The 25,671-nt window shown below is 37.5% G+C and overlaps 1 protein-coding gene across 5 annotated transcripts in view; it reads right to left on the bottom strand.

The window, feature by feature from the left end:
• NKAIN3 (sodium/potassium transporting ATPase interacting 3) overlaps positions 1-25,671 on the bottom strand; it is a 353,633-nt gene that overhangs the window by 173,034 nt on the left and 154,928 nt on the right. For 4 of the 5 annotated variants that reach the window (XR_008974503.1, XM_057426132.1, XM_057426134.1 and 1 more), the window contains exons 2-3: positions 13,062-13,199; positions 5,975-6,055 (exon numbers count right to left, since the gene is read on the bottom strand). Coding sequence is in view for 4 of the 5 variants with exons in the window: in XM_057426132.1 (XP_057282115.1) it covers positions 5,975-6,055; positions 13,062-13,199 (219 nt within the window). In the remaining variant the exon portion in view is untranslated. The remainder of the gene's footprint in view (positions 1-5,974; positions 6,056-13,061; positions 13,200-25,671) is intronic. The other variant, XM_057426133.1, reaches the window with a different exon arrangement.

Genomic DNA, 25,671 nt, shown 5'->3' with positions numbered 1-25,671 from the left:
AATTAGGAGTGAACAGCAATGATGCATCACTCTGACTTGGTGTCACACAGCTGAATACCAAAACCCCATCCCTGCATGCTCAAGAACTGCTGTCAACCACTTTGCAGCTTCAACTGGGGTGTTCCATTTTCTGTGTCCCTAGGCATCTGCTGGGGAAAAAAAGCCAGAGACACCCCAAACTCCCAAGATGGAATGCCACTCCCTTCAAAAATTAATAAGACTGATTTAATTAAAGATGTAGTTTTGAGCCTTCAACTTGTACTCATATTTTCATTTTTAACATTCCTACCCTAAACTATCAATGGACACTAACTTGGGGTTTTCTTTTGGCAGAGGCTAATTTCTATAGATTAAAAACAGTGGGGCAGACGAGTTACCCAGCGATATGGCTTTTTAACAGCTTTAGATCCTATTTAGTGCCTTATTATTAAGAAAAGCTTCCCCTGATCTCCAACCAAATCTTCTTTGCCACATGCTCAGCAAATTATTTCTTGCCCTTCTTCCCAGTGGATATGAAAATCTTCATCTCTTTCCTCTACATAAAATCACTTACATGTGAGTAGATGTACTATAACCTACCTTCAGCCTCCTGTTTAGATAAGGAAGTCTTTTATATTCCATCTGCTGATTTGCCATACTGGTTTTATGGATGCTGCCAACTTTGTCCACAAGCTTTCTGGACTGGGCTACTCCATAGAGATAATTATGATGCTAATTACACCAAAATAATTGTCTCTGTTTTCTCACATACATCAACCCAAATTACAATGAGAATCGCATTTACTTTCATATTGCTAGCTATAAATACAAGCAACTCTTATGTTCTCACTTCACATTTTAAAAAAAGACACAAGCATATATCTATTAATTACATATACATGTCTATTAATTACAAAATAGCGTTGGTTTTAATCTTAATTTACTGCATTTGAGATCATTAGATGTAATTGCACAACAATTAAGGATTGACTGACATGTACCAGATGGAATAAATTGGATTCCATGAGTAGCCAGGATAGTCCACATAATTAGCCCCCATTCTGATGCACACTATTTTGTTTAGAAAAGAGTACCAGGTTTCTATTCATATAGTCTATTACTAAGTAATTTATTAGTCTATTTTGTCCTTGGATGGAATAAATAGTTAATTTTAAAAGTTAGAATTCTATCCCTTCAACTACAGATCCATATAAGCATTTATCCTATAGTTCTGTCTTAATAAACTTGACTGGGAGCCCTACAGATTCTGAGCTTCCATTGATAAAAGTAAGTATTACAAGGAAAACAGATTTGAAAGAGGTTTGTTTTATTAATTAACATATGCAAAATTTCTTTTGGCTTCAGGGGAAAGGTTAAGTTAGTGTCAAAGGCACATTGAGACAGTTCACATTCATCTACGTTCAATACCTAAAACTAAGGATGTGATAAACATAAGCTGTTTTAGAAGTAGCTTCCTACTGAATATATGAATGCTTGCCATACAAATCCTTAGTCAAAAGCAATGAAAGAGTCAGTTGACAGAGAGCTGATCTTGGGAGCTAAACTTAAAGAAATCCAGAATAAGGCAAAGTTCATGCTCAAGAAGCATGCCATAGAAAAAAAAAATTAAACGTGAAGAACAAGAAGAAACATCATAGAAAAAGAAAAGAGCTCATCACCACTGCCTAGCTGCTGAGGTAAGGTATATCAAACAACATGAAAGGAGTACACTGCACTGGAATGCTGCCATACGTTTACTGAATAAAGACATTAACACATGCAAACATCACTAACACTCAATAAAACACAGTAGAAAAATGATCTAAAGAAAAGTACCAGTTGGAACAGAAAATTATAAATACAAATAAACACAGTTATTTTCATACTGGATCTGAAGGGGTATAAATGATAGAAATATTAGCTGCACACACTAAACAAATGAAGCGTCCTTTGTACAGAAGTACATAACAGAATGTATTGCTGGGGTTGGAGGGCTGGTTTATACAAGTTAGAAGCTTTCATCCATATTTAAGAAGTACATACAATGTTTCAAAATAACAGCTTCTGGTGTTATATCAGGTAAGATGCAATCAATGTTTATTTTCAAATGCTCTTTAGAAAATTTTCTTTTACCTCTTATTTCTTGAGATTTGTGTTTATGCCTATGTAAATTGTCTATATTCTCAAAAGTAGCAATTAGAACACATTTTCATTTCAAGACAGAACAAGATCCAAACAACTAATGAGCTCACGTATGGATGTAGCAATCTGTCACTCTGCAGCGGAGGATTAAAAGGTCATGTTATAATAGCAGCTTTGTTTCTCTCAGATGGAGTAGTTAACACCAAAAATTATGCTTTCAATTTCATAAAATTAATAAAAAAATACAGACAAATTTCCTGTTTCATAAGGGTGTGTCTTCACTGATAAAAAACAGGAAAAAATCCAGTTAACACAAACAAAAAAGAATTATACGGGTATATTTATTTTATTTCTGATCAGGTACAATTTCTTTAGCCCTGAAAAAGGCATTAAAATTTTATGTGCACATCTGTATCATAAGTGAAAGATTTTGACTTACATATTGTCTATAAGGTAGGTAGAGGAAACCTTTACACATTAGGTTTCTACTTACAACACTTGGCTGTGGGAGAGCCATGTTAATTTCCCTTTCACACCTGAGAAGACTTGAATGCATATCATCTTTTACCCAGGAGATTGCCTGAATTACCATACTGTAGCTACTGGGAGTACTTCCACAAAAAGTTCTTCTGTGAAGCTTTATCTCGTTAAACAAAATAATATGATATTAATTGGAGCAGAGACTGAGACTCAAGTGAATTCACTGACAACAAGCCTACAGCTATATATACAGTATTTTAGTTCCAAGCTTACCCTATCTTACCAGCTTCCACCCCTCATGTCTACCAGTTTGGCCCTCCACATTATTAAAACCAAATGTGGTGGGGAGTTTGGGTGTATACGAAACTGACTTTATTTTCTCCCTCCCCCTCAAATTACTTTAAAACATGAAATGTGTTTGCAACTAAAAACATACTTTCCATGTCACCCTTGTGAAGAAATATCACATTTTACTGAAAGAATGGAAAGGATCAAGTCACATATATCATGTTTGATACTAGAAGGGTCGGTGGTAGAAGGTTTCATCACTTTTTATTAAGAAAATTTTAAAGATCTTGGTATACCAGAACCATAAACTTTAAATTAAACATCAAACTGTTTCTTTAAAAAAACAACAAAAAAATCACTTTACCAGGAAAATCTGAACATTATGCATTATAATTGATGGAAAAAAGTTTCAAACTCTCACAGCAAAGAAGAGGCCTAAATTACCTATCTCCTTCTTATTCAAATTTTCCATTAACTGAGGTGGAATTTTTTGGCTGAAAGAAAACAATGAATATTCAAAGGAGATCTTCCTTTCTGCCACAAAAATAAGATCTGAGCAAAATTTCAGTGGTGGTGGGATTCCTGTTAGGACATTTGAAAAGTCTGTCTGCATTGCATGCATACTCCAAGTGAAGGTACTGAATTAAAATTGCTAGTTATTATTGCACCAGGTTATATTTCCTGGTAGTATTCAAGATCAAAGACCCAATAAATTCTTGGGACTCCAAGCAACTGCTGATTCTGGTCAGAGCAACTATAAAAAACATGATAGTGCTTAAAACAAACAAGAGAACAAAAATAAGTCAACTGCCAGACAGCATCCTAACTTTCCCTGAAAGTATGTCAACAGACATTAAAAATTATATTCAATCTGCATTCATTTCTGAAACAAACCTTTTTTTTTTAATGGAAAAATAGAACAATAGCAAGAAAAAAGAAAAAATATGCTCTGCTATTATTTCAATGCTGAGAAAAGAGCCAGCCTTGAAAAGCTTCTGACAGTATTTGATTTTCCAAACACAGTAACGTACATTGATAGCAGAACCTTTCTGTATCATGCCTAACAACACAGCAGTTTGTCCATGGAAAGCAACGATGAAATTTTTAGGCTATCATGTTGTTCAAAATGTGGGCTCCAATTAAACCAGTGTCAAATACCTATCACTTTGTAAATACCCAGGATTCTATGTGTATATTTCAAAAAGACGTCAGCCTCTTGATGACTGCATTATCTCCAGTACAGTTTTCAGAAACATCATCATTAAAGGGATTTCAAATTCCACGGTTTAATGAACAAAATTCTTGATTCTATTGTTTCTAGCTTGGCCCTGATACTGGTACCTTTCATATAATCTATACAAGAACAGTTAATGTCCATGAAAATAATTTTGCATCTATCACCTGCTTTTCACAAAAACTACTTCTCAAATGTTGTCATTATAAACCACAACATAAAAATTACACTAAAATTCTGATATCAACCAAAGTACATACTTATAAAAGGGATATTTCTCAGCTGCTGAGTAATACTTTTGCTACTGTTTCTCTGCATTGGGATTTGCCGTATATATTAAGTAAGAAGACATAAAAGTGAAACACAGTGATGAAACTGAAAGATTCGAGATTTCAGTTCAAACCTGTTGGTTTATAATTCTCTCACACTAAAGATATGATCAGAATCTCTTGTAATCTGTGGAAAGACAACTCAAATTTTCATAAAGTCAGGGGTCAGACTAAAAGTTTCACTTAATTCCTAATCACTTAGATAAAAACATATAAAAATATAATAGGCACTATAAAAACAGTCATCACCAACTGATTTAAAAAACACAGACTCTATTTATAATGAAAATGAACAATTACTTTGGGTATTTATCACTTCCATGTGGTGATCTTCTGTTCATATAATAGATTTTAAAATCAGAACATACCAATATAATCATTTATTTTGATAGTCTATGAAATGCACTAATTTCCTCATCAAGCGTATGACTTCTGGCGAACTACACCATATCTGCTGTAGCTTTTCATTATAAAATTTTATCACCCAAGGAATCTATCACTGAAAGCTTTAATTTTAATGTAATTTTTACTGAGTACATTAAATTTCATTTCTTATTAAATCGTTTTCACTAGTTTTCTGTTTGTTGTCAGTCAAAAGCTAGGACTTTTAATGCTCAACCCCAAAAAGCATCTATCTTACAAATGTTCCCATCTGAACTGAGCTAAAAGCAATGCATGAATTAACCATGATGTAGTTCATACCTCTAAATCTACAACCAATAATGTGGTTGTTTATTCTGTTAATAATACCGGGATCAGCATGTGCTATGGGCAGACTGTGACTGGAATCATTTAAGTATGAATGTGGTAACCAAAGATCAGTATCATATATGTCCAGCAAGAGGATAAAAACCAGCAGATGCTGTACAGAATTCACTGTAGATACGATGCTGTGAATATGAACTATGCTAATGGAAGTGCTACCTTGTACGAAGGCACCACGCATCTCGATACCTTCAGCAAACATTTCTGCACTAATCTGAGGTTTGAATAAGGAATCTGTGACCTAGAGCATTGAGTACCATGAAAAGCAAAGTTTCATTCAGATATGAAAAAAATCACCCTTTGCCATTTCTTCTTTTTTTTTATAAAGAATCAACATTCTCACCGTGAGACCAATTTGCTCAACAAGTTATTACGTTAACCTTCTTTGTAATTTTCTTTAGCTGCTTTCACAGCAGTCTCGGAAATTCAGATACGCTTTTGATGCACACTTGAAATTTCAACAATCAAAAAGAACCTCAAGTTTTGCACTGAATAACCTTCCCCCCACTCCTTCAGATGGTACTTCAGAAGGCAACTGTATTTCAGATTCAGTGCATATATATATACTTCAAACCCATGACTATTTACTATCAAAGACAAGTTCAAGCACTGGAGTTCTCATCAGAGGGGAACTCCAAAGATCAAATTGTATCTTCAAACAACCATATTTTCCCTCTATGGCTCCAGCCTTCTAAAATTTGAGAGTCCTGCTGTTAAAACACCCTCCCATAAACCTGAAGAAGGATAAGTGACCTACCTTAGAAAGTCCGCCTACTTCCAAATAGAAGCAGATAATGAAAACATTCCAGGTGACCCACAGGGCAGTCCACACCGTGTACTAAACACAAAGCCAGATGAAAGCAAAAAGACAGAAAAATAAAATGTGAAGATGAAAGGACCTTATACTCAGCACATCAATAATAAAAAAAATGATATCAATAAGCATTGTTCTTCTGGGAACAGCCAAAACAGAGAGTTCAGAAAAGGAGTTCTCCCTGCAGAAGTTCCCTGAGAACCATAGGAAATTACAAATCCAATATTCGTTGCTGCTCTAAATAAATCAATAAAACAGATTTATTCTTTACAGCTTTGTACTATCCTACTGATACCAATTAAGCCCAAAACGCTGTTTTGGGGACAACTGTGAGTTATTCGTAAATCATGATTTAGCTCTGTTAAAGGAGATTCCAGAATAATAAATTTAAACAGGCAAGTATTATTAAAATAATATTTAAATATTATGAAGAAATACAAAAGAAAAAAAAAAGACACCAAATAAAACAGATCTATTGATCTGATAATTTAGATTTTACAAAAATCAAATGAGTAAAGGGTAAATCTGGTCTCTTAAGAATCATAGGATTATAGAATCATAGAAGGGTTAGGGTCGGAAAGGACCTTAAGATCATCTAGTTCCAACCCCCCTGCCATGAGCAGGGATGCCTCACACTAGACCAGGTTGCTCAAGACCCCATCCATCCTGGCCTTGTACAAAGCCAGGGATGAAGTATTCACAACTTCCTTGGACAGCCTGTTCCACTGCCTCACCACCCTTACAGTAAAGAATTCATTCCTTAATCCAACATAAATCTCCCTGTTTCATTTTGGACCCCTTGTCCTATCGCTACACTATCTGATGAAGAATCCCTCTTCAGCATTTTTGTAGGTCCCCTTCAGATACTGGAAGGCTGCTATGAGGTCTCCACACAGCCTTCTCTTCTCCAGGCTGAACAGCCCAATTTTCTCAACCTGTCTTTGTATCAGAGGTATGGGAGGAGTCTTTCAATAAAAGGCATTTTAATTACATTAAAAATAACTCACTACTCCAGCCGTTGTGGCCATGAACCCAATCTTACAATGCGCCTTTAACAGGTGAACTTATCGATAGCTTTTCTTGTTTCTCCTACCCTAGTGCAAGACTGAACTCGTACTACATCCACAGCATGAATGGGAAATTAATTTGTCTACCATAAATCATCTTTTGCATTTTAATTGTCAGCATAATGGACTGACCCTATTTCCATACAGATGCACTGTTTACCTACATACAGCTGTAAACTACACCCAATTAACACTTCAAGCAGAACACCTCAAAGGCATTTCTGTCTGATGGACTAAGCACATCCTCAGCCACATCGGAGATACGCCCACCAGAAAAATGCAATGAGCAGCAGCACTGTCACTTTACATTTATGTGCTTACAACCTTCACAGTGGGGAACTGCTGCTAAGCACCCTTGCAAGTCCAATTAGGTGTGACCAGATGAGGCTAATGTGCTATTGTTTTGCCTCAATACAATCAGTAAAGCTCAACACCCTAATCTATGATATGCTGGATCCCATTTCCATCACATGGGTGCCACCAGTTTGGCTTTCTTTGGCACTGTTGGATTATGTTCCCTCTTCCTTCCCCTCCCTGTGAGGTATAATGAAAGGTTCAGGTGAAGAGGGTTGAATTTTTCCCCACTTTGATTACCCCCACATGCATACTGTCATTTCTGTACACCAAACAGGTTAACTGCTTTAACTGAATTTCTTATGGGGCACTTAGGCAGTTTGGATATGGCTACGGCATAAGAAGTAGGTCATTAATAAACAAAATGAGAGTAATAGTCCTAAGGCCATTTTCTCTGGCTAACAAAGAAGGGCACTGTGGCAACTGAAGGCTGGATAATTACAAAATAGACAGAGCTGCTGTGGTCTGTGAGCAGTATAAGGTCTGTACTATCTATAAGATTAACTTAAAAGAGGATAACACATTTTACTACATTTGCTGACTTTGTAGTAACTCATCATAAGCTCCTGATTTTTCAACATACATCCTCAGAGCATCAAGTGATGAGCATTCAAAATTAATGGACACTTAATACAAGCCCAGTTGCGTGTAAAAAGCAGATTTCAGAATATTCAGGAGAATTCCCCTTTTTAAGAAAGAAATTCTTATCTGTCCATTAACAAAATATGTCATCACAACAACAGGAAACCTACTTGATCTGCCAGGCAAAACCAAACCTGTTAATGGCCTTACCCTGTCCCATGGGGACCAATGACAACTCTGAATCATGCAGGTAAAAACTACCTGAATGTGCTTTGCCAGGCCAAGCTAGGCTGGTTTACACAGTCAGGACCTGTTTGGTTCCTTATCCACTGTGAGGATTACGGGAAGAGAACTGCAGGTGCAAAGCACATGTGCCCCTTGACAGTCAGCTGCTGTGCATGGAAAAGCTCTTCCTACACACTCACTGAACTACAGTAACATGAATTTAAGCTCCCCTTTACTTTATGTACATAATAATTATATATTCAGTAGTTACTACTATATAGTTTTTTAAAGTAAGTAAGTTATTGCCCAAACACATGGTTTTGGACATGTAAGTAGTAGATTTTTTTCTTGATATGGTGTTACAGGCACTTAAGGAAGACTACATTAAAGAAAGGCTTTAAGACAGCAAAAGCAAGAAAGCAAAATTAGGAAATATTGCAATTCTGATTTCATTTTTCTATTTTGCGGCTGCGCAATACAACGCAAGCATCAATTAAATCACCACAGGTATATTTTTGTTTTAGAAGACCTTACCTCCCTTAATACATTTTATGAACAGCTAACTCAATAATTCTCTTTGTTGCTCAGACCCTGCTCTAAGAACAGAATGTTAATTTTCTCAGGAGGTTTTCTAAGATGCTCATTGCTGGAATGTGTGAGAGCTGCACAAACATTAACTAATTTACTCTATGTTATAAAGGACTGATACAGCTCTCAGAATGCAAATGATGTTTTGATACATGCAGAGATTACATTCAGAAATATTCATACACTATAGGCATCCAACCTAAGATTCTTAAGAGTTCATTTTCAGAGCACTTGGGGTTATAAAGCACTTTATATGCTCAGTGTTCAGCTGTCTGTGGCTGAGCATTCAGCACTTCTGCAAGTCAGACCACAAGGTCTCAAGACAAGAACCCAGAATGCAAGGGGAAAACAAGCACGTGAGAAGCTTGGTTGCAGTGATTCACTTTGTGTCAAAAAAGGTTTCAGTGACTGAAAGATAAAATTCAGCTACCTGGCACAGACTTCACAACAAAAGCAATCTTTTATTCTTGCTGTCAAATGACTTATTTTTCCCATGTCTTCTGTTTTCTGCAAATCAAGTTTCTATTCTATAGCTGTAATCACCAGAAAACCCCCAATGTCTGTCCTTTCTATTGCAACTGCAAAAAATTGGTATGCATCCATGCAGTTCAAAACTGCAAATATACAAAAGGATCATGTAAAGATTGCAGAGGAGGGCTTTAAAAGCAGCTTTTCTTAATTTGAGAGTTTCTCCCTGAAAAAATTGTAATACTTTCTGAACATTATGTGTATGTCTGTTCAATCCCCTCTCCCCAGCCAGTGATTCCTTCCCCAGCTGTATGGCCAGCCACATTCAGTCACCGCTGGCTCAGCTGGTCTCATGCTCAACATCACAACCCTCACTGTATCTAGCATGAAGAAGGAATTCACCACACAGGTCGAATCAATATGAAGGGTTGGTTGTTTGGGGGTTTTGTTTTCGGTTGGTTGGTTGGTTTTGTCTGGCTTTTTTTCTTTTGTTTTGCTTTTTTTTTTTGTTGTGGTTTGGTTTTTTTTTCTAATTATTTTTTATTTTATATCCCATATGATGCACTACTTAAAAATTACCTAGATATTTTCATTCAGTAGATTCCTTCTCCTCAAAGGACCTAGACACTGGTGATAATCTTTGCTGCTTTCTCCCCATGATGCTCTGTGTACGTTCTTGCTTTTGTATTTTTGCACTAAGAATTGTGTACTATGTGGTTTAAGGAAGCATTTAGATATTATTTGGAGTGAGTGCACCCTAAGCTTTACAGGTTAAATGTCTGTTAAATTACTGTGCAACCCTATAGGTTCCTTTCAGATCCCTTTCTTAATGCCTCTGCCTCTCTACAATAATGATATTTCTAAGCCTTTTTTGACTCTACAGGTCATATTGAGATCAATGCAGAGATATCTTTCACGTACCAGTGAAATACAACCATTCCTAGAGTTAAATCATTGTTATTATTGGACACAATGTTACAAAAAGAAGGGGGTAAAGAAAAATGCAAAGGATGGTTTCTCAAATTGAAAGGTAAGAGAGAAAAGGGAAATTTCTAAGTGCAAATACTACAAGGATCATGGGTAAGTTTAGCATTAATGAATAAACTACCTCAAGTGTATATTGAATCTGAAGTGCAGCGCCTCCTCTGACAGTGTCTTGGCATTAGGAGAAATGAATGTTGGCTCGGGGATGCTTCAAGGGAAAGGCAGCAACTGCTGAGTCATCAAATCATCTCCCTGCAATACCTGGCTGTGCCTCAGAGGCATCAGTACTTGCAGAGCCCTACTTAGTCATATTTGTGAAAGATGACATGGAAACTGGCATAAATCAGCATATACTGGAAAAGTAACAACTCAGGACTTATCAGGTAGGATATTCAAGGAGTAATTTTGGATGCCTAAATATTTCACATGGGTTTTGAGTGTCTATAGTAACATTTGCTTGAATACTGTCTAAAGTATAACGTATAGCCTTTCTTCTGCTTTTGCTTTTTATACCTCTTGGCTTTTCAGGTGTACACGTTGCCTATGTATCATATTATTTAATGGAATAAATTAAGGCAAGTAAAGCAGAGACTTCCAACTAATATTCCCCCTGTTTAAGTGTATTATTTTCTTCTCCCACTGTTCATTAATAAATTTATGTTCAGCTTTGGGCCAGGTTTGTGCAATTTTAGCTATATGACTCATAGTTCAGAAGGCTTTTGAAGTCCCATATCAGAAGTAGAAGCGGGGTTAAACCCTCAGCTTTAACAAGTATCCTGTCAACATCTTTAATCAGTTTTAATAGCCTGAAAAATCTTGCTGGTAATAGCAAGTCCTTTTAAGAAAGGAAAAGCATGCACAGGGAAATGGATCATAGCAGAGCTCTGGAGCTGCATGACAGGCGTGTTACAGCATAGTTAAAACTGAAATTTAGCTGGTTTTATTTCTTTGCAAATGTTTGTGCATGTTTTACATGAGCCAATATGGGAAAATTAGGAATTGGCTATGAACGTTTATGTCCCCTGGGAACTCTGCACTGATTTAATTCAGCCACAAAATATTCAAGTACTGAAAATAGCACACCCGCTTAGTGACAGGACAAATTGTTCCCAAAAACTGACCTAATTAATATAAAAAAGCCATTGGAAATAATTGATGGATTTAAACTAATTAGGACACTTGGAGTTAATGCTGCCTCTTCCTCTCTCTCTCTCTGTGTTTCTTAAGCTCTGAGGACTCAGAATTTTACCTATGAGCAAGTGAAATTCCATGTTTATTCCAGAATCACCTCCTTATAGTACTGTATCTGAAGGACCATACATAAGAAAACATGAGCTACTGGGTTTACCTACTTGGAATGACAATTGTATTCAACAGAGATGCTTCATGGCTCAGCCATTGTGTGGCAGCTCTTAGATGGTAGGGCATTTTTTGGTAGAAAGCTTTCAGTCCAAATTTTATATCACCCAAACTATTAAGCAGAACTCATTTCTTTACTCAGAATTGAATCTACAATGGCTATGCTTGTATTTCTTTTCATTTATTCTTGGTCTAATTGACCAATACCTAATCTAGGTATTTCACTCTTTAATAAAATAAAATTGCTATGCAATTTTACAGATGTTTACCCTCACTTGCTTCCTATTTCTTATGTATAAAATGGAGAACATGAAGCAGAAAAGTGATTCATCAATATATGGATATATATACACTGCTGCCTAGTTCTCCAACCACAGGTAATAGATAAAAGTGCTATTATTTACATCAATCCATTTTCAATTATTTATAGTCTGCTTGTGAAGCTTAGCTAATGCAAGTATAAGGAACCTTGGTTGCACTTTTTGTTCACTTTTTCTTTTAAGACACGACAAAGAATTACAGGATTCCAGGCTTGACTAGAAAAGAAGAAGCTTTTTAAGTATTTGTTTAATGTGTTTTCCCCAATAGACATTTATTTTACCGTTCCATGAGGGAAAAAACACCCCAACTTTTGCATCTTAAAATCCATTACCGACAGCACAAATGAAATGCTCCACATACAGACTCTGCCAAGTAAAGACATAATATTCACCCATTCAGAAGAGACTGAGAGGGAAGAAACAGATATTTTTTTGTTGACAGTTTCCTTCACAGCTTTGAAAGTTTTTTATTCTTGGTTATGTTGAAAATACGGGAAAAAAATCTAAGAAGCTTCAAGCTACAAGCATCAGAGACAATTTACAACAATTTTGGGTCAAGGCCATAAATACGCATCTCAGCAAAGTTAAATGTGAGATGGAGATTTCTTTTGAACCCATGGGACACATGACCAAAGGAATTTCTACAATCCCTGCTTCTCCCTGTTTAAGAGGAACATGTAGCTAAATATAACTTGACCATTAAAATTTTTAATTTTTATTTTTAATGGCAATTGATTCTGCTTGTCTATTGCAAAGAGAACAATTTGCGTTTCTTCATTTATTCTTGGTCTAATTGACCCATCTGGGTATTTCATTCTTTAAAAAATCTTACTAGGGACTTGTATCATGGTCATGATTTTGGCAGCATTTTCTCTAGGTTACCAGTTCTTGATAGCTTCCAAAATCTCAGAAATGCCACTCAGTAGTCCTAAATTTGCAAAATGATATGGAGCCCTCTGAAGTTTCTACAGAAACACCATGTGGTGTTTCAAAACCTTTTGAAACCAATAAAATTCTGCTTTGTAATATAACAGGTTTTAAACATAATTGGAAAAAAAGAAAAAGGTAATAAATGAGACTTACCACGACTATATATCGGGGCCTAAACTGGATGGTTCCAAACAAACCCAAAATGACAACTATTATTTGTAGGAAATTGCCAAGGATAGGAGCCCACTGGAAACCAAGGAAGTCAAAGATCTGTCTCTCTAATGCTGCCAGCTGTAAGAAAACACATAAAAAGAACATCACCTTTTTAATTATGGGTGAGATAAAACACTTGACATTTTGTTATTTGCACCAGGATTCCCCAGGCTAAAGTACATCAGAATTCTAAAACTATGGTTCCTGGCTGTAGCCTTTGTCAGCATCGTCAGTACACTGGTATCTGAAGATAGCTACTAATCAAGCTACTAGAAGATCATATAGATCTTCTAATGAAAAAGCAATTGAAAAGAACTTTAAGAAGATATTTGCAAAATACTCATATATTACAAAAATACCTCTACAAATCCAGACAAGTTTTATTTTATTCTTGTATGCTGGAAAATCTAAGTCTTGTCAATACTTACTTAAATACAAAATTTGTCTTAAACAAAAGCTCACCTAGGCTGAGCAAAGCCATGTGAACCTTGCTTTTGTTACTGAAGTATCATCATGCTCCCTCCCTTCCCCATGTCTGTGCTTTCTTAGATTCAGTATCAATTAATTTGCTACCAATTTTTGAAAATCGAGTCTGTTGTTATAAAGATACTAAATTCAACATTCTCAGCAGCATAGTTGTTGAAGTTTAAACTTGGTTCGGTATTTCTCCAGCTGTAGCACAACATTTTTGAGCATTAAATAGAATCCTACTGAGAAACAACTGAATTTCTGTGCTTGGTAGAATTTATCACACAGCTACTTGATTTTACTCCATTGTTACGAACCCTAAAATTTACTGAAATATGTACTTAAAATATTTATAACTGAGTCAGATGGAATAAGCATGGCCCTATAAATACCAACCGAAGTATTAGCATATGTGGGTATTTCACATAAACCATTTCATGATATATGCAATGGGCAGATTTGACTCTCACCTATAAGCAGGGCTGGGTGCTGCTCAGAGCAGAATCCAACCTTGGTGTACAAAAACTGCCCCTTACACCAGTTGTGAAATGGTTCTATGAATCACATTCTCTATGCAGTGGTTAATAAATATGATAAATCTAACCAATTACATGAACAAAGACTGAGTCATCAACTTAGTGCAGCTCCTCTGCAATCAGGGAAGTTACACTGACTTTTATCAGATAAACATCTGGCACATTTATATAATGAAAATTATCATGCAGCAATGCTAAAATGATATTATCCTATCTTAACAAAATTATCTTATCCTTTTCATGCTGTAGGTAAGGGGTAACACAACTCCCATTTGAGTGAAGTTCATGAGGCATTAACTATCTCCTTGCTTTTGTCACACTCGGCCCTCTCTTCTTTTAACTCATTGTCTATCTGTATCAACCTGTTTTCTGCCCTAGATATGGAAAAGAACTACAGACATTAATGAACAAATCCAGAAAAATGTATATTTTACATGGACTTCAGATGGAGTTTCAGTACCTAATGGTGGGATTGTCACCTTCCTGGAAGTATGTGGGCAGGGTCAGAAAGGCACCTACATAATTCTCATATCACCATTTTTCAGAGACAGTGAAAGGGCTTTCTTCCTGAAGCCCCTGGCAAGTGAACAGAGGATGGAGGTGCCAAATTAGTTTAGAATCTGCTTATTAGCCACCTTTGCCCTGAGAATCATTGAAACTCTCCTGTAGCCTAGGTCTTCACCAGCAGCAATTAATTTGAGTGTGTCCTATAACACTCCCAGCACTGAAGGCAGCTGTTTTAGGACTGCTTCCAGTAAAGTGTCCTTGGCTCTGAAACAGGGCAGCTGTGTGCAAACCACATACCTACCAACTCAAAATGGTCCCTGGGCATAGGTGAACTGCCTGGGAAGACCACTAGTCTCGGTTAACATGATGGAGGAGTCTAACAGCTCACTAGCACCCACAATGGAATGCCACCTCCTGGTTTATTCACCAGGCACATGAGAATTTGCTGGTGCAGAAAGCACAGGACTTGACTGGGGTGGCTTTTAAGGAATTAACTTCACACAAATGGTTTGCTGCAAGAGATGGCTGCCCTTAGACATTTTACATAATGTTGAAACACCTAGAAATGTCTGAGGGACAAAACCTGCAGCACAGATACGAATTCTGCAGCACAGATATGAATGAAGATGTATAGTGTGTGTCCCTTCTTAAACTTGTCCTTAGGAGCAATTTTCAGAGCCATGTAGGCCGCCTACACCTTAAATGCCTGAAAGATGTAGTCCTACAACATCAACAAACGCAGTCACTGCACTTTGCCATCAGACCCATGTTAACAGGCTTGGTACCCAGCTCATGCCTAAAATGGATCAGATAGAAAGTCTGGCTTCATGTATATCTCTCTGATATCTGCCTTGATATCTCTGAATATATCTGTCAGGACTGGGCTCTGACAAAACAGCACAGTGGCCACAGGTATCTTCCCCAAAGATGATTGCATAAATGCATATATGAATGGTAGATAGACATACACATATAGAACATAATTAGTCTTTTTATAGATTACTGTGATAAAGGCACCCACTGCAAACAAAAACAAATAAGGTTCATTTTCCTCTCCTGCTGCCTACTGAAATGTCAATTAGGATACCAAGGGGAGAGCTTCTCTTTGAAGCTGTGTCACCAGCCAAAAAAAAAAAACCCAAATTTATTTAGTGAGTCAAAAAGAGAGCACAAGCAGAAACATGAATCTACAGCCTACTGCTTATAGCGCTTATTTGGGACTGGGAGTTTCTTATTTCTTGCCTGCAAGGCTCTTTTATTTTTATATACAGTGACAGCATGTAAACCACCAAAGGAGTCCGGGTAACAGGATGTCAAACATACAGTAGCATACCTTGCCCACTAACAAGTGCTTTCACCATCAGGCTATGCAGTGAGACTTTCATGTGCATCTAAAGTCTCACATATTTTGCTGTTGTCACCAGCACAGAGTATTTGTCTCACCCATAAAGACCACAGAATACATTAGTATGGAAAAAAATCTAAATAAAAGAGAGAGGTAGGAGGCATGTCTGTCCTGCTCAAATTGCTACTCTTTTCTAAATTACAAAACTTTCTTGTAGACAGTTCTGATATAAGGTAAAAACATAATAAATCATGATAATGTCAGAGAAAACATACTAAGTTCTTTTTTGTTTGTACCATGAGCAATATGCACTGAATAGAGAAAGCATGTAAGTGCTGCTGTTCTTAAATCTAGTATTTCACGCAACAGAGTCCCCAAGCAGAGGTGAAGGCCGTAGACTTTTTAGCTCCATGCAAATGATTAAAAGCAGTCTCTGACTCAACTTTGTGATTCAGGTAATTCGGTGCACAGAAATAATCAGAATCAAAGGAGGGAAACAGGTTGCTGTGCATAATTACTGGTTATTTTTACACAGAAATGAAGATCCAGTACTGTCTGTGTTTGCACAGATCCAAAATCCCAGCAGCCACAAGTGGCCACCAGGCTAACCTCTGCCACATGGTGCAGTCGGAAAGAAGCAGAAACCATGACAGACAGTTTCACTTGGAGCTGCATGCAAGTACTTTGAAATGTTTTCACCAAAGTCATTTTGATAAAGAGCCTGTTTTTCTCAATGAGAAATCTTCCCACAAGAATTTCTGCTTTCATTATCATTTTCAGATTCTTCTGAAAACAGCCAGAAAACTTGAGCACTGAAGGCAGTGTTAGCTGGCTCCACTTCTCCTGTTGCTAGAAGGCATATATCAATTTGGTAGGTCAGAGGATTTCAAGGAGAGAGAAACGGGCTATTCTCAATGTGACTAAGGTCCTTTTGGGGTTTATTGCCATACCTCTCCTAACAAACACATGTTTGGGAGAAGGTGGCACCTCCACTACTGGAGATAACCAAGACAATAAAGCTTGGGAGTGTCCATCATAAATTGTTGCTTAATACTGTTTTTTAATGATTAACAAAAGTGGAATTAAAACCCAAACCTTTCTTGCAAGTAGAAGAGAAAGGCTTTAGTTTTGGTAAATTCAATACCGGGGTCAGTTTTTAGTGAAACCTATGTCCAGTTGTGTGAAAAATTTTCATAAGAAGTTATAAAAATCTATAAAGTTTGATAGGAAATAACATTTTCTTATTATAACAACACTTGGAAAAGGAGACATAGTATTTCTTATTACTGCTGCCAAGGGAGCGCTCAGTTATTTAGTCACCATCATCATGAGCAATATTGTAATGTAAAGTGCACAACTCAGGAGACTAGGACTAGCAGTAAAGTGCTCTAGTGGGGCTGTATCAGATCACTTAATGAAGATGTGCCACATTTGTCTTGTTCTTTAACTTCTCTGTTTTACTAAGTCTGTCAAACATTCCCCATGTCCCTCTTACTGCAGAGTGCAAGGAGAAGGTACTAAGCTGCAAGACTGGGCTGCATTAAAGTCACACAGGTTGAATTTTCTCTTCTGGCTGTGCCTCAAGCCTTTTTGTGTTAAGAGTAGCACAAAGTTCAGGCAAACTAATCTGTTTCGATTTTGAGCTTCTCCACCTAGATGGATCAACCAGATGTCAGCACATTTGGAACATCCTGAATAGAAGACATAGGGCAGCTGTATCCTTAATGCCTCATGTGCTGCTTATGCTGAAGGAGTAACAAAATAAAATGGGAGGCAGCATCAGCAATGCTGCATAGGAAGCACAGAAAGAAAGTTCTAGTCAATAGATAGATCAAAAAAAAAACGTTTTTGAGAGAAGACTTCAACAAATGCCCCTTATGGAGTAAAGCCCTCCTCCAAATGCTCGGGTCCCATTATACTTCAAAATACGTATCAGAAGCTGTCTGAGTGATGAGACACCAGACTAGAATTACAAAGCAATTTTCTCTTCTGTCATATATCTCATGGATAACAGTCAGTTTTATGTTTTAATGAAAAAGCTTTTATAAATGGCATGTTAGCTCGAGGTGAATAACTACATCTATATCCATCCAAAGAGTCACTAGATGAAGAAAAAGAGTTTTCATCTGTAACGTATAATTTTAGACAACAAAAGACCTAAAAGTAGCTTGATATAACTATAAAAACATCAAAATGCTTAATATAAAAATAAAAGCTTAATAGATATATACAGATATAGAAATATCTGCAAATTTGATATGCTATAAATTACTGAGTTTACAAAATTAGGGAAATATAATCTACTCTGCATTTGATATGCAACAGCTGATTCAATTTGTCATGTAAAAAAAATCCATTCTACATCTAACAAACTTGTATTCAAGAAACAATCACAATATTAAATATTTAATAGCTGTAGAGCTGTAAAACTTTATAGTTTTGACATCTTGTTTTGAAATAAACACAATTTAAAAACTAGGAAAAAAAGGAACAAATAATTACGACTTTCCAAACGGACACTCTTTCCCCAGGTTTTGAAAGTAAAAATCTTATACAAAAAATTGAGACTGCAAAAATTACAGTCCGGAGAAGTCACATTCAAAGTTCAAGTCAGGAATTATCTGAAATATTTGAATTATGCATGTAAGTCTCAGAGTTGGCTGATGCTGCTAACAGTTATCACAGGAGAAGTGCCAGGGCACAGCTCATCATCCATACTAACTACTGTTCGTAAGGATAAAGACACTTTCTCCAAAACTCTCTGCTTCACCTTGTGGCCATAAATTTAATCTGTGGCTTCAGAAGAGTTTCCTGGGCATGATGAACCTCGGAGGAAAGTTGTTCCTTTTACCATTACCACTAGTTTGCAACACGCCATGCTGAAGTACAGATAGTTTGATCCAGTTTGGTAGACGCAATTTAAAAAACTGAGCTGGTTCCCAAGCCTCCTCCAGAAAATTCCACCTGGAGGTTTAAGTGTCCTCTTTTCTGAAGTCCTGGGACAGTTTTGCTGTATTCAGCAGAGCACTCACCTTTCTGTCCCATCCCATCCCATTCTCTTTCCATCCTTCCTTCTTTCCTCCCTTCCTTCCCTCTTTTTTTCCCAGATCACTGCATACCTCCAAAAAGCTGTACACCAGCACAAGAAAGAGGGCAATGCTGAGGCAGGAAAGGAGCAGTGGAAGCCACTCATGCCGCCCTATAGCCTGAGTACTCAGCTGAAACAGAGAAGACCTTGGACCTTTTAGCACTAGACACATTTGAGTTAAACTCCGTCTTCACATTCCAGTGCTCTTAGGCACGTATTTCCTTTTTCTTGACAGATGTTCCCCTGAGAGAACATATTTGTAAAACCTTGGGGCAAATGCACAATGTTCACATCACACTTTCACATTATTTTGGAGAATACACACTTCCTAATTTAAGGAAAAGAAGATGTCAAAAAGATACCAAAATAATCTGGATAAAACTTCAGCGTTGAAGAGTAAATGACTGACTTGCCAAATGCTAAAATCCAAAATTTCTAAAAGTAAACTAACACATGAAGCAAGGAGAAGGTTAAAACAAACAAACAAACAAAGCATAAAACACTTTTTACACACATTTTATACTCTCGCTGTAATTTCAGAATTTTACTGACACTCTCGACTTCAGTAAGAAGGAACATAAAATCTAACATGGGAGAAATGCCAGGTTTGTAACAGAGGGCAGAAGATTTAAATCTGAAGTGGAAGGGTGGTGTTAGATAATTGCTCTTGGCTTAAGAACACTCTAGGAAGTTACTGTCCCACAGCTAAAGGTTATAGCCTCCTTACCTATGACTTACCGCCTTTCAACAGAGGCTTCATAACCAAAAAAGAGTATAGTCTGTGTCACAATGAAATGCTAAAATTTGACTTAAATCACTTTTTTATATCTTTAGTGACTGTTAAAGCAATCATTTGACCACAGAGGAGATTCCCATTAGATTTTAATGATCTGAATTCGCTTGTCTAGGTGAAATACTCGCTTTTGGGTAGTTTTAAGAGAGTAATCCCTTATAACAGTTCACTAAATACATTTATAAGATTATGTGGCATGAATATTATTGAATTTCAAAGAAGGTTCTGAGTAAATCGCAAATATTTATAGTAAGTTTGGTTTCACGGAGCAAAAGAGAAAATGCTAGCTTTCTGACAAGTAATTGTCAAAGAAGAAAAAAACCCTGATGATCTAATATCAAAAGTCCCACGTTAGTCAGATAGATAGGTAATTGGCTGTCACTTGGGTAGCTGTAATACTGGATAAAGCATAATGCAAAATAAATACAAAGGCAGGTATGAACAAAAAATTCCTTGTTTTTAAGACATACTATGTTGGCCTTCAACAGTGACTGTTACCCTTACTCAACTATTCAGCTCATGTGGAAAATATTCAGAATTAGATAATGGTCTTTACACCATTCTCCTAAGCACTTTAGTGAAGAAGCTTATTGGAGGATGATGGTAGTGATAGTACATAATATTGCAGAAGACATCATATTTTAGCAAAATAATTCAAAGTATTTTAACTGAGGAAAAAAACTCAACTATCCCTCATCAGAACTTTACCAGCAGTTTTTTGATAACTGCTTAAGGAAAAAGACAGGTAAGTATTCTGCAGTATATGTTCAATTTTTTTTGAAAGCCAATAACACTGTCCTCATATCTCAGAACCATTCACCCATAAACGAGTGGCAAGAACTTAATATCATCTGAGAATCTGGTCCATAGCTTAAGGAGAGATTGTAAATATCAGATCTTGGAAATCTATAAATCGTAATTATAAGATGTTGAAAGGGTTCTCTTCCTTAGCTCATTTTCTCCACATCTTAACAAATATATATATATTATATACATATATATATATATTTGGGGTTATATATATTTCTTGGGGCTGTTGGTTGATGAGAAAATTAACATGAGCTGGCAGTGTGCACTCGCAGCCCAGAAAGCGAACTGTATCCTGGGCTGCATCAAGAGGAGCATGACCAGCAAATCGAACGAGGTGATCCTGCCCCCCTACTCTGCTCTTGTGAGACCTCACCTGGAGTATTGTGTGCAGTTCTGGTGTCCTCAACATAAAAAGGACATGGACCTGTTGGAACAAGTCCAGAGGAGGGCCACGAGGATGATAGGGGACTGAAGCACCTCTCGTATGAAGATAGGCTGAGAAAGTTGGGGCTGTTCAGCCTGGAGAAGAGAAGGCTGCGTGGAGACCTCATAGCAGCCTTGCAGTATCTGAAGGGGGCCTAAAGGGATGCTGGGGAGGGACTCTTTATTAGGGACTGTAGTGATAGGACAAGGGGTAATGGGTTAAAACTTAAACAGGGGAAGTTTAGATTGGATGTAAGGAGGAAATTCTTTACTGTTAGGGTGGTGAGGCACTGGAATGGGTTGCCCAGGGAGGTTGTGAATGCTCCATCCCTGGCAGTGTTCAAAACCAGGTTGGACGAGGCCTTGGGTGAGATGGTTTAGTGTGAGGTGTTCCTGCCCATGGCAGGGGCATTGGAACTTCATGATCTTAAGGTCCTTTCCAAACCTAACTATTCTATGATTCTATGATTCTATATATATATTAATATCACGATGGAACATTATCAGACAGTCATAGAACAAAGGTAATTCTTAACAGAAAAATGTTTTCCTGACTGTGTGCAGTAAAAAGTCTTGCAGTAATGTGCAGGAAGCTTTTGAGTAATGGATAAGAGGGTGTTGTGTACTTCCACCAAAACGGAGCCTGAGCCTCAGGTTCTGCAACAGACAAAACTCCTACAGAAGTCAAAAGAAGCTCTGACTGCATGAAGGTGGCATGACCTGGCTCATAAGGGCAACAGTAAATTATTTAGGAGTCTCATTAGCATGAAAGGAAGAGTCTGTCAGTATTTATTCTGCAGGGTTGCCTGACTATAGTGATATAAAAGGTGATGTCATATAGTCCCACTAACCAGAACACTACAGGTGCCAGTGCGGTACACCCAAGTCTGACTGTTGAGTCTGTACCAAAGAAGACACTATAAAAATGCAGTTGCAGTCTATGGGTAGCCAGAACAGGGAAGAAGCCAACTATTGTAATAAAACTCCATAGCACCAACTCGTTACAGCACAGTGATTTAAGATTGAATTTCAACCCTCCAGTGAAGCTGCAACAAATCACAAAACACTGAAGTCAAACCCCTTGGCTGGTTGACCTATATGATCCCGCAAACAGCTGGAATGAATGCGCTTATAGTGGCATTTAAGACTTCATTGGTTGTTTCATTTAAATGCCAGCATATATACAGCAAAAGACAGTGTAAGAGATGGGCATAGGTGAAAGATCTTTAAAGATTTCTAGTTTATTACTAATTATAAAGTCCATGTGAAATGAATCTAGAGAAAAGTGAAAAGCAAATTAAAATCTGTCTTCTTTGTAATTAAATCAAGCTACATATGCAGTTCCAAAATAAAGTTTTTATTTGCCACACCATTACATCCTATCATATTTTCAAATCCTAAACTCTCATTAACTGTAAGGCTGTGGCGGTTTTTGTTTGTTTGGGATTTATTTTTCATTTATTTGTACATTCAAACACATCCAGTAAATCTATGTAACTTCACAGGCCTCCTCAATCACTGCTTAAGAAATGGTGGAGTAAAGTACTTACTGACTAACTAACGGTAGTGAGAAATGAACATGTTTACTACTACTTCGAATTCCCAGGGCATAGTAGGTTAAGGCAAGGAGGTAACGGGTGATGCCAGCACTTGGTAGCAATGATACTGACAGCCCCCAGAAAAAGAGCAAAAAAGAAAAAGCTGAGAACATTCACTGCAGGATCTGCACCCAATCCATCCCCAGCACAAACAGGCAGACTATGAGTGTGTGAGGAAAGAGAGGCTGAGATGGGCACTCATCACAGTCACAGATCCTCTGACTTCATTGCATATTGCTTTGACAAGAAAACTCCCTAATACTGGATTATTTCATGTTGTGGCATAAAATAAAGTCTTTCCCTATTTACAGCATAGCAGCAGTATCTCTTGGCCTCATGAGTTATTTGGCCAAGAAGACTTACGGGGAGGACAAAGGATGCACTCACTACTTCCATGGGCTGGAAAGGTTATTGGTTTTTTTCCTTTGATGAGAGGAAAAGATACTGAGTATTGAACTGACCTGAGTCTCTTCTATAGTCTTCTTCAGTGTTGTCTTTTTTTCTCCCTTCAGAGCTCTGTCTCATCCCCACAAGCAGCTCAGCTCACACCACTGAGGGAAGTGAAACTGTTCATGACATTATAATTGAGCATGTCAATTTACACTGACGTTAAGACAAACTGAAGTAACTGAACCAACTGAACCTAGGCAGCAACACTTAGAGCAGACATCCAAGCTCATTATCGAAAAATAATAAATGCATTTGTTCATTCTTCTGTATAATCAAGAATACTTGAATACTTCAGTTCTGCCTGCTGTATGCTGAAATCCTACAAACTGTCAAAACATAATGCAGGATCTGGATTGGCATTTACCAGCTTCCATTTCCTAATTCCTACATGTCCAGGCTGGATGTGAGCTACCAGAGGTTCTCCTTTGTACTAGATCTGTTTTTTTCCCTTTCAAGTACCATATTTTGATATCAAATATCTAACCATGCAGCCTGGACACAGATACAGCATCCCATGAGCATCCTCTTGCCAGCTGCTATCAACAAAAAGTAGGGCACCTGTTTTCTTTTTCTAACCTCTCCCACTAAGGGAAAGGATAGGACTGAATAGAAGCATGACAAATTATTTGTGTTATCTAAAGCAATTAATCAACCAAGTTTACTGTATGAATAACTTCCAAGAGGGGACTATATTTTACAAAGGTTTCTGCATTGTCTCGCAAGGCTGTTCCTGCTTCTGTGAATAGAAGAATAAGATTTTGAACTCTTCAGGGCAGTGAGAAGGGCATGCAGCAAGCTCACTGCCCTGAACTTCAAGAGAGCAGACTTTGGCCTCGTCAGGGACTTGCAGTTCTGGTGTCCTCCACATAAGAAGGGCAACTTTTGCATGGCACTAACTGGTAATCCATAGTTCACATGACACAGAGAGATGAATTATGACCAGACTGAAAAACAAGCATTTAGAAGCAGAGATGATACCTTTGAAACTTAAAAGTTACAAATAAAATACTGCAAAAGTTCTTCATATGTGATATATTTGGAACTCTTTCTTAAGTATTCAAATTGTTTAATTTTAATATTTCTATCATCATTTGAACAGAACTTAATTCATCTCTTGTTGACTTACTTCCATTTGTCTTGTTATTTCCATTTAATCCTATAATTTCTGGGTTTTGTCCCTTGAATAACCTCTCATTGATAAAATCCACATATTGAGCAATTGGCCTGTAGTGTTTTGAAAAAATTTATCCAGTCCTGTCCCTGCAAATCACAGATGCAGCAATTATCTCCCTTTACCTTCACAGTTCTTGCCACAATCTACTAGCCCCACTGCTGGTATTTCAGCATTCACTACAAAAGAAGATAGCTGGTGATATCCAGTGGAGCTCTCCATTCATCTCAGCAGTGTTCTCGCTATTTATCCTATCAGTCAAACCCTCTCCAGCAGCTCTTTTGTCCATTCCTAAGCTCAGCCAGCAAACAGATGTACCCAAACTTGTCAATTGTCTCTCAAAAGGCTTGGAACAGAACAAACAAGCTGAGGAAAGCAGGGGGCTACTAGAATGTCATGAAATATACCAATGCCGTTCAAAGACTAGAGGTAATTACCCCTAATTATCTAGAGATGCTCAGCAAGACTACACAGGGAAACCGGAAGAGAGAGACTGGTGTGGATTCATGCAATAAAATAGATTCCAACAGTACAATACTTCTCCTTTGGATTTCAGGGTACTGATCCCAAGGGTTTGTAAAGTTCCCCAACCATTTGTCAGCACATCATCAGAAGGAGGTGTTTGCATTAACACTACGTATGTAATGTTCCTATACAATTGAGGTAAGAATCAACAGCCTTAATTATTTGTAAAATATCACCCTTTTAGGCAATGCTTTTCTGAGCTGGAGCACAATAATGTATCCTCCAGACTATATGCACTGCACAGGGTATTTATGGACAACAAAAATACCAGAGTAAGTGTGCTGTGTAAAAGAGACTTTATACTCTGTTTCAGACATAATCCTTACTGTAATGGACGGTGGGCAAATATCTCCCTGCTATCATCTGAAACTGTATAAAGTGCCCCACAGAAAACACAGACACTGGATGGCTTTACAGAAGATCAGTGTTAAACTTAATGAATAGGTCTTGAGTGCTAGCAGAATAAAAATGCTTAACGGAATGGTTAAGGTTGGAAGGGACCTCTGAAGGTCAGCTGGTTCAAACACACTGCTCAAGCAGGGCCACCCAGGACTGTGTCCAGACTGCTTTCAAGTGTCTCCCAGGACAGAGACTCCACATCTCTGGGCCATGCTCAGTCACCATCACAGTAAAAGCGTTTCCTTTTTCAGTGCCTTTCAGTATATGATTTCTAATAAACTCAGCATATGTGCTATGACAGTATCTGTGGAAAAGGGGTAACTTTGTACAAATACAAGACACTCCAAGGCACGTTTCTGTCTTCAAGATACGCTATTTTTATTGCTGTGGCAGACCTGATGATAGGACTAAATCAGGATGAACTTTATAAACTTGAG

This window comes from Pezoporus wallicus, unplaced genomic scaffold (genome assembly GCF_028554395.1).
Source record: "Pezoporus wallicus isolate ANWC-B61680 ecotype Strahan unplaced genomic scaffold, APGP_CSIRO_Pwel_v1 contig_4131, whole genome shotgun sequence".
In the NCBI taxonomy this organism is placed as follows: domain Eukaryota; kingdom Metazoa; phylum Chordata; class Aves; order Psittaciformes; family Psittacidae; genus Pezoporus; species Pezoporus wallicus.
The sequence above is the reverse complement of the archived record's forward strand: the minus strand, read 5'-3'. Positions and strand labels throughout refer to the sequence as shown.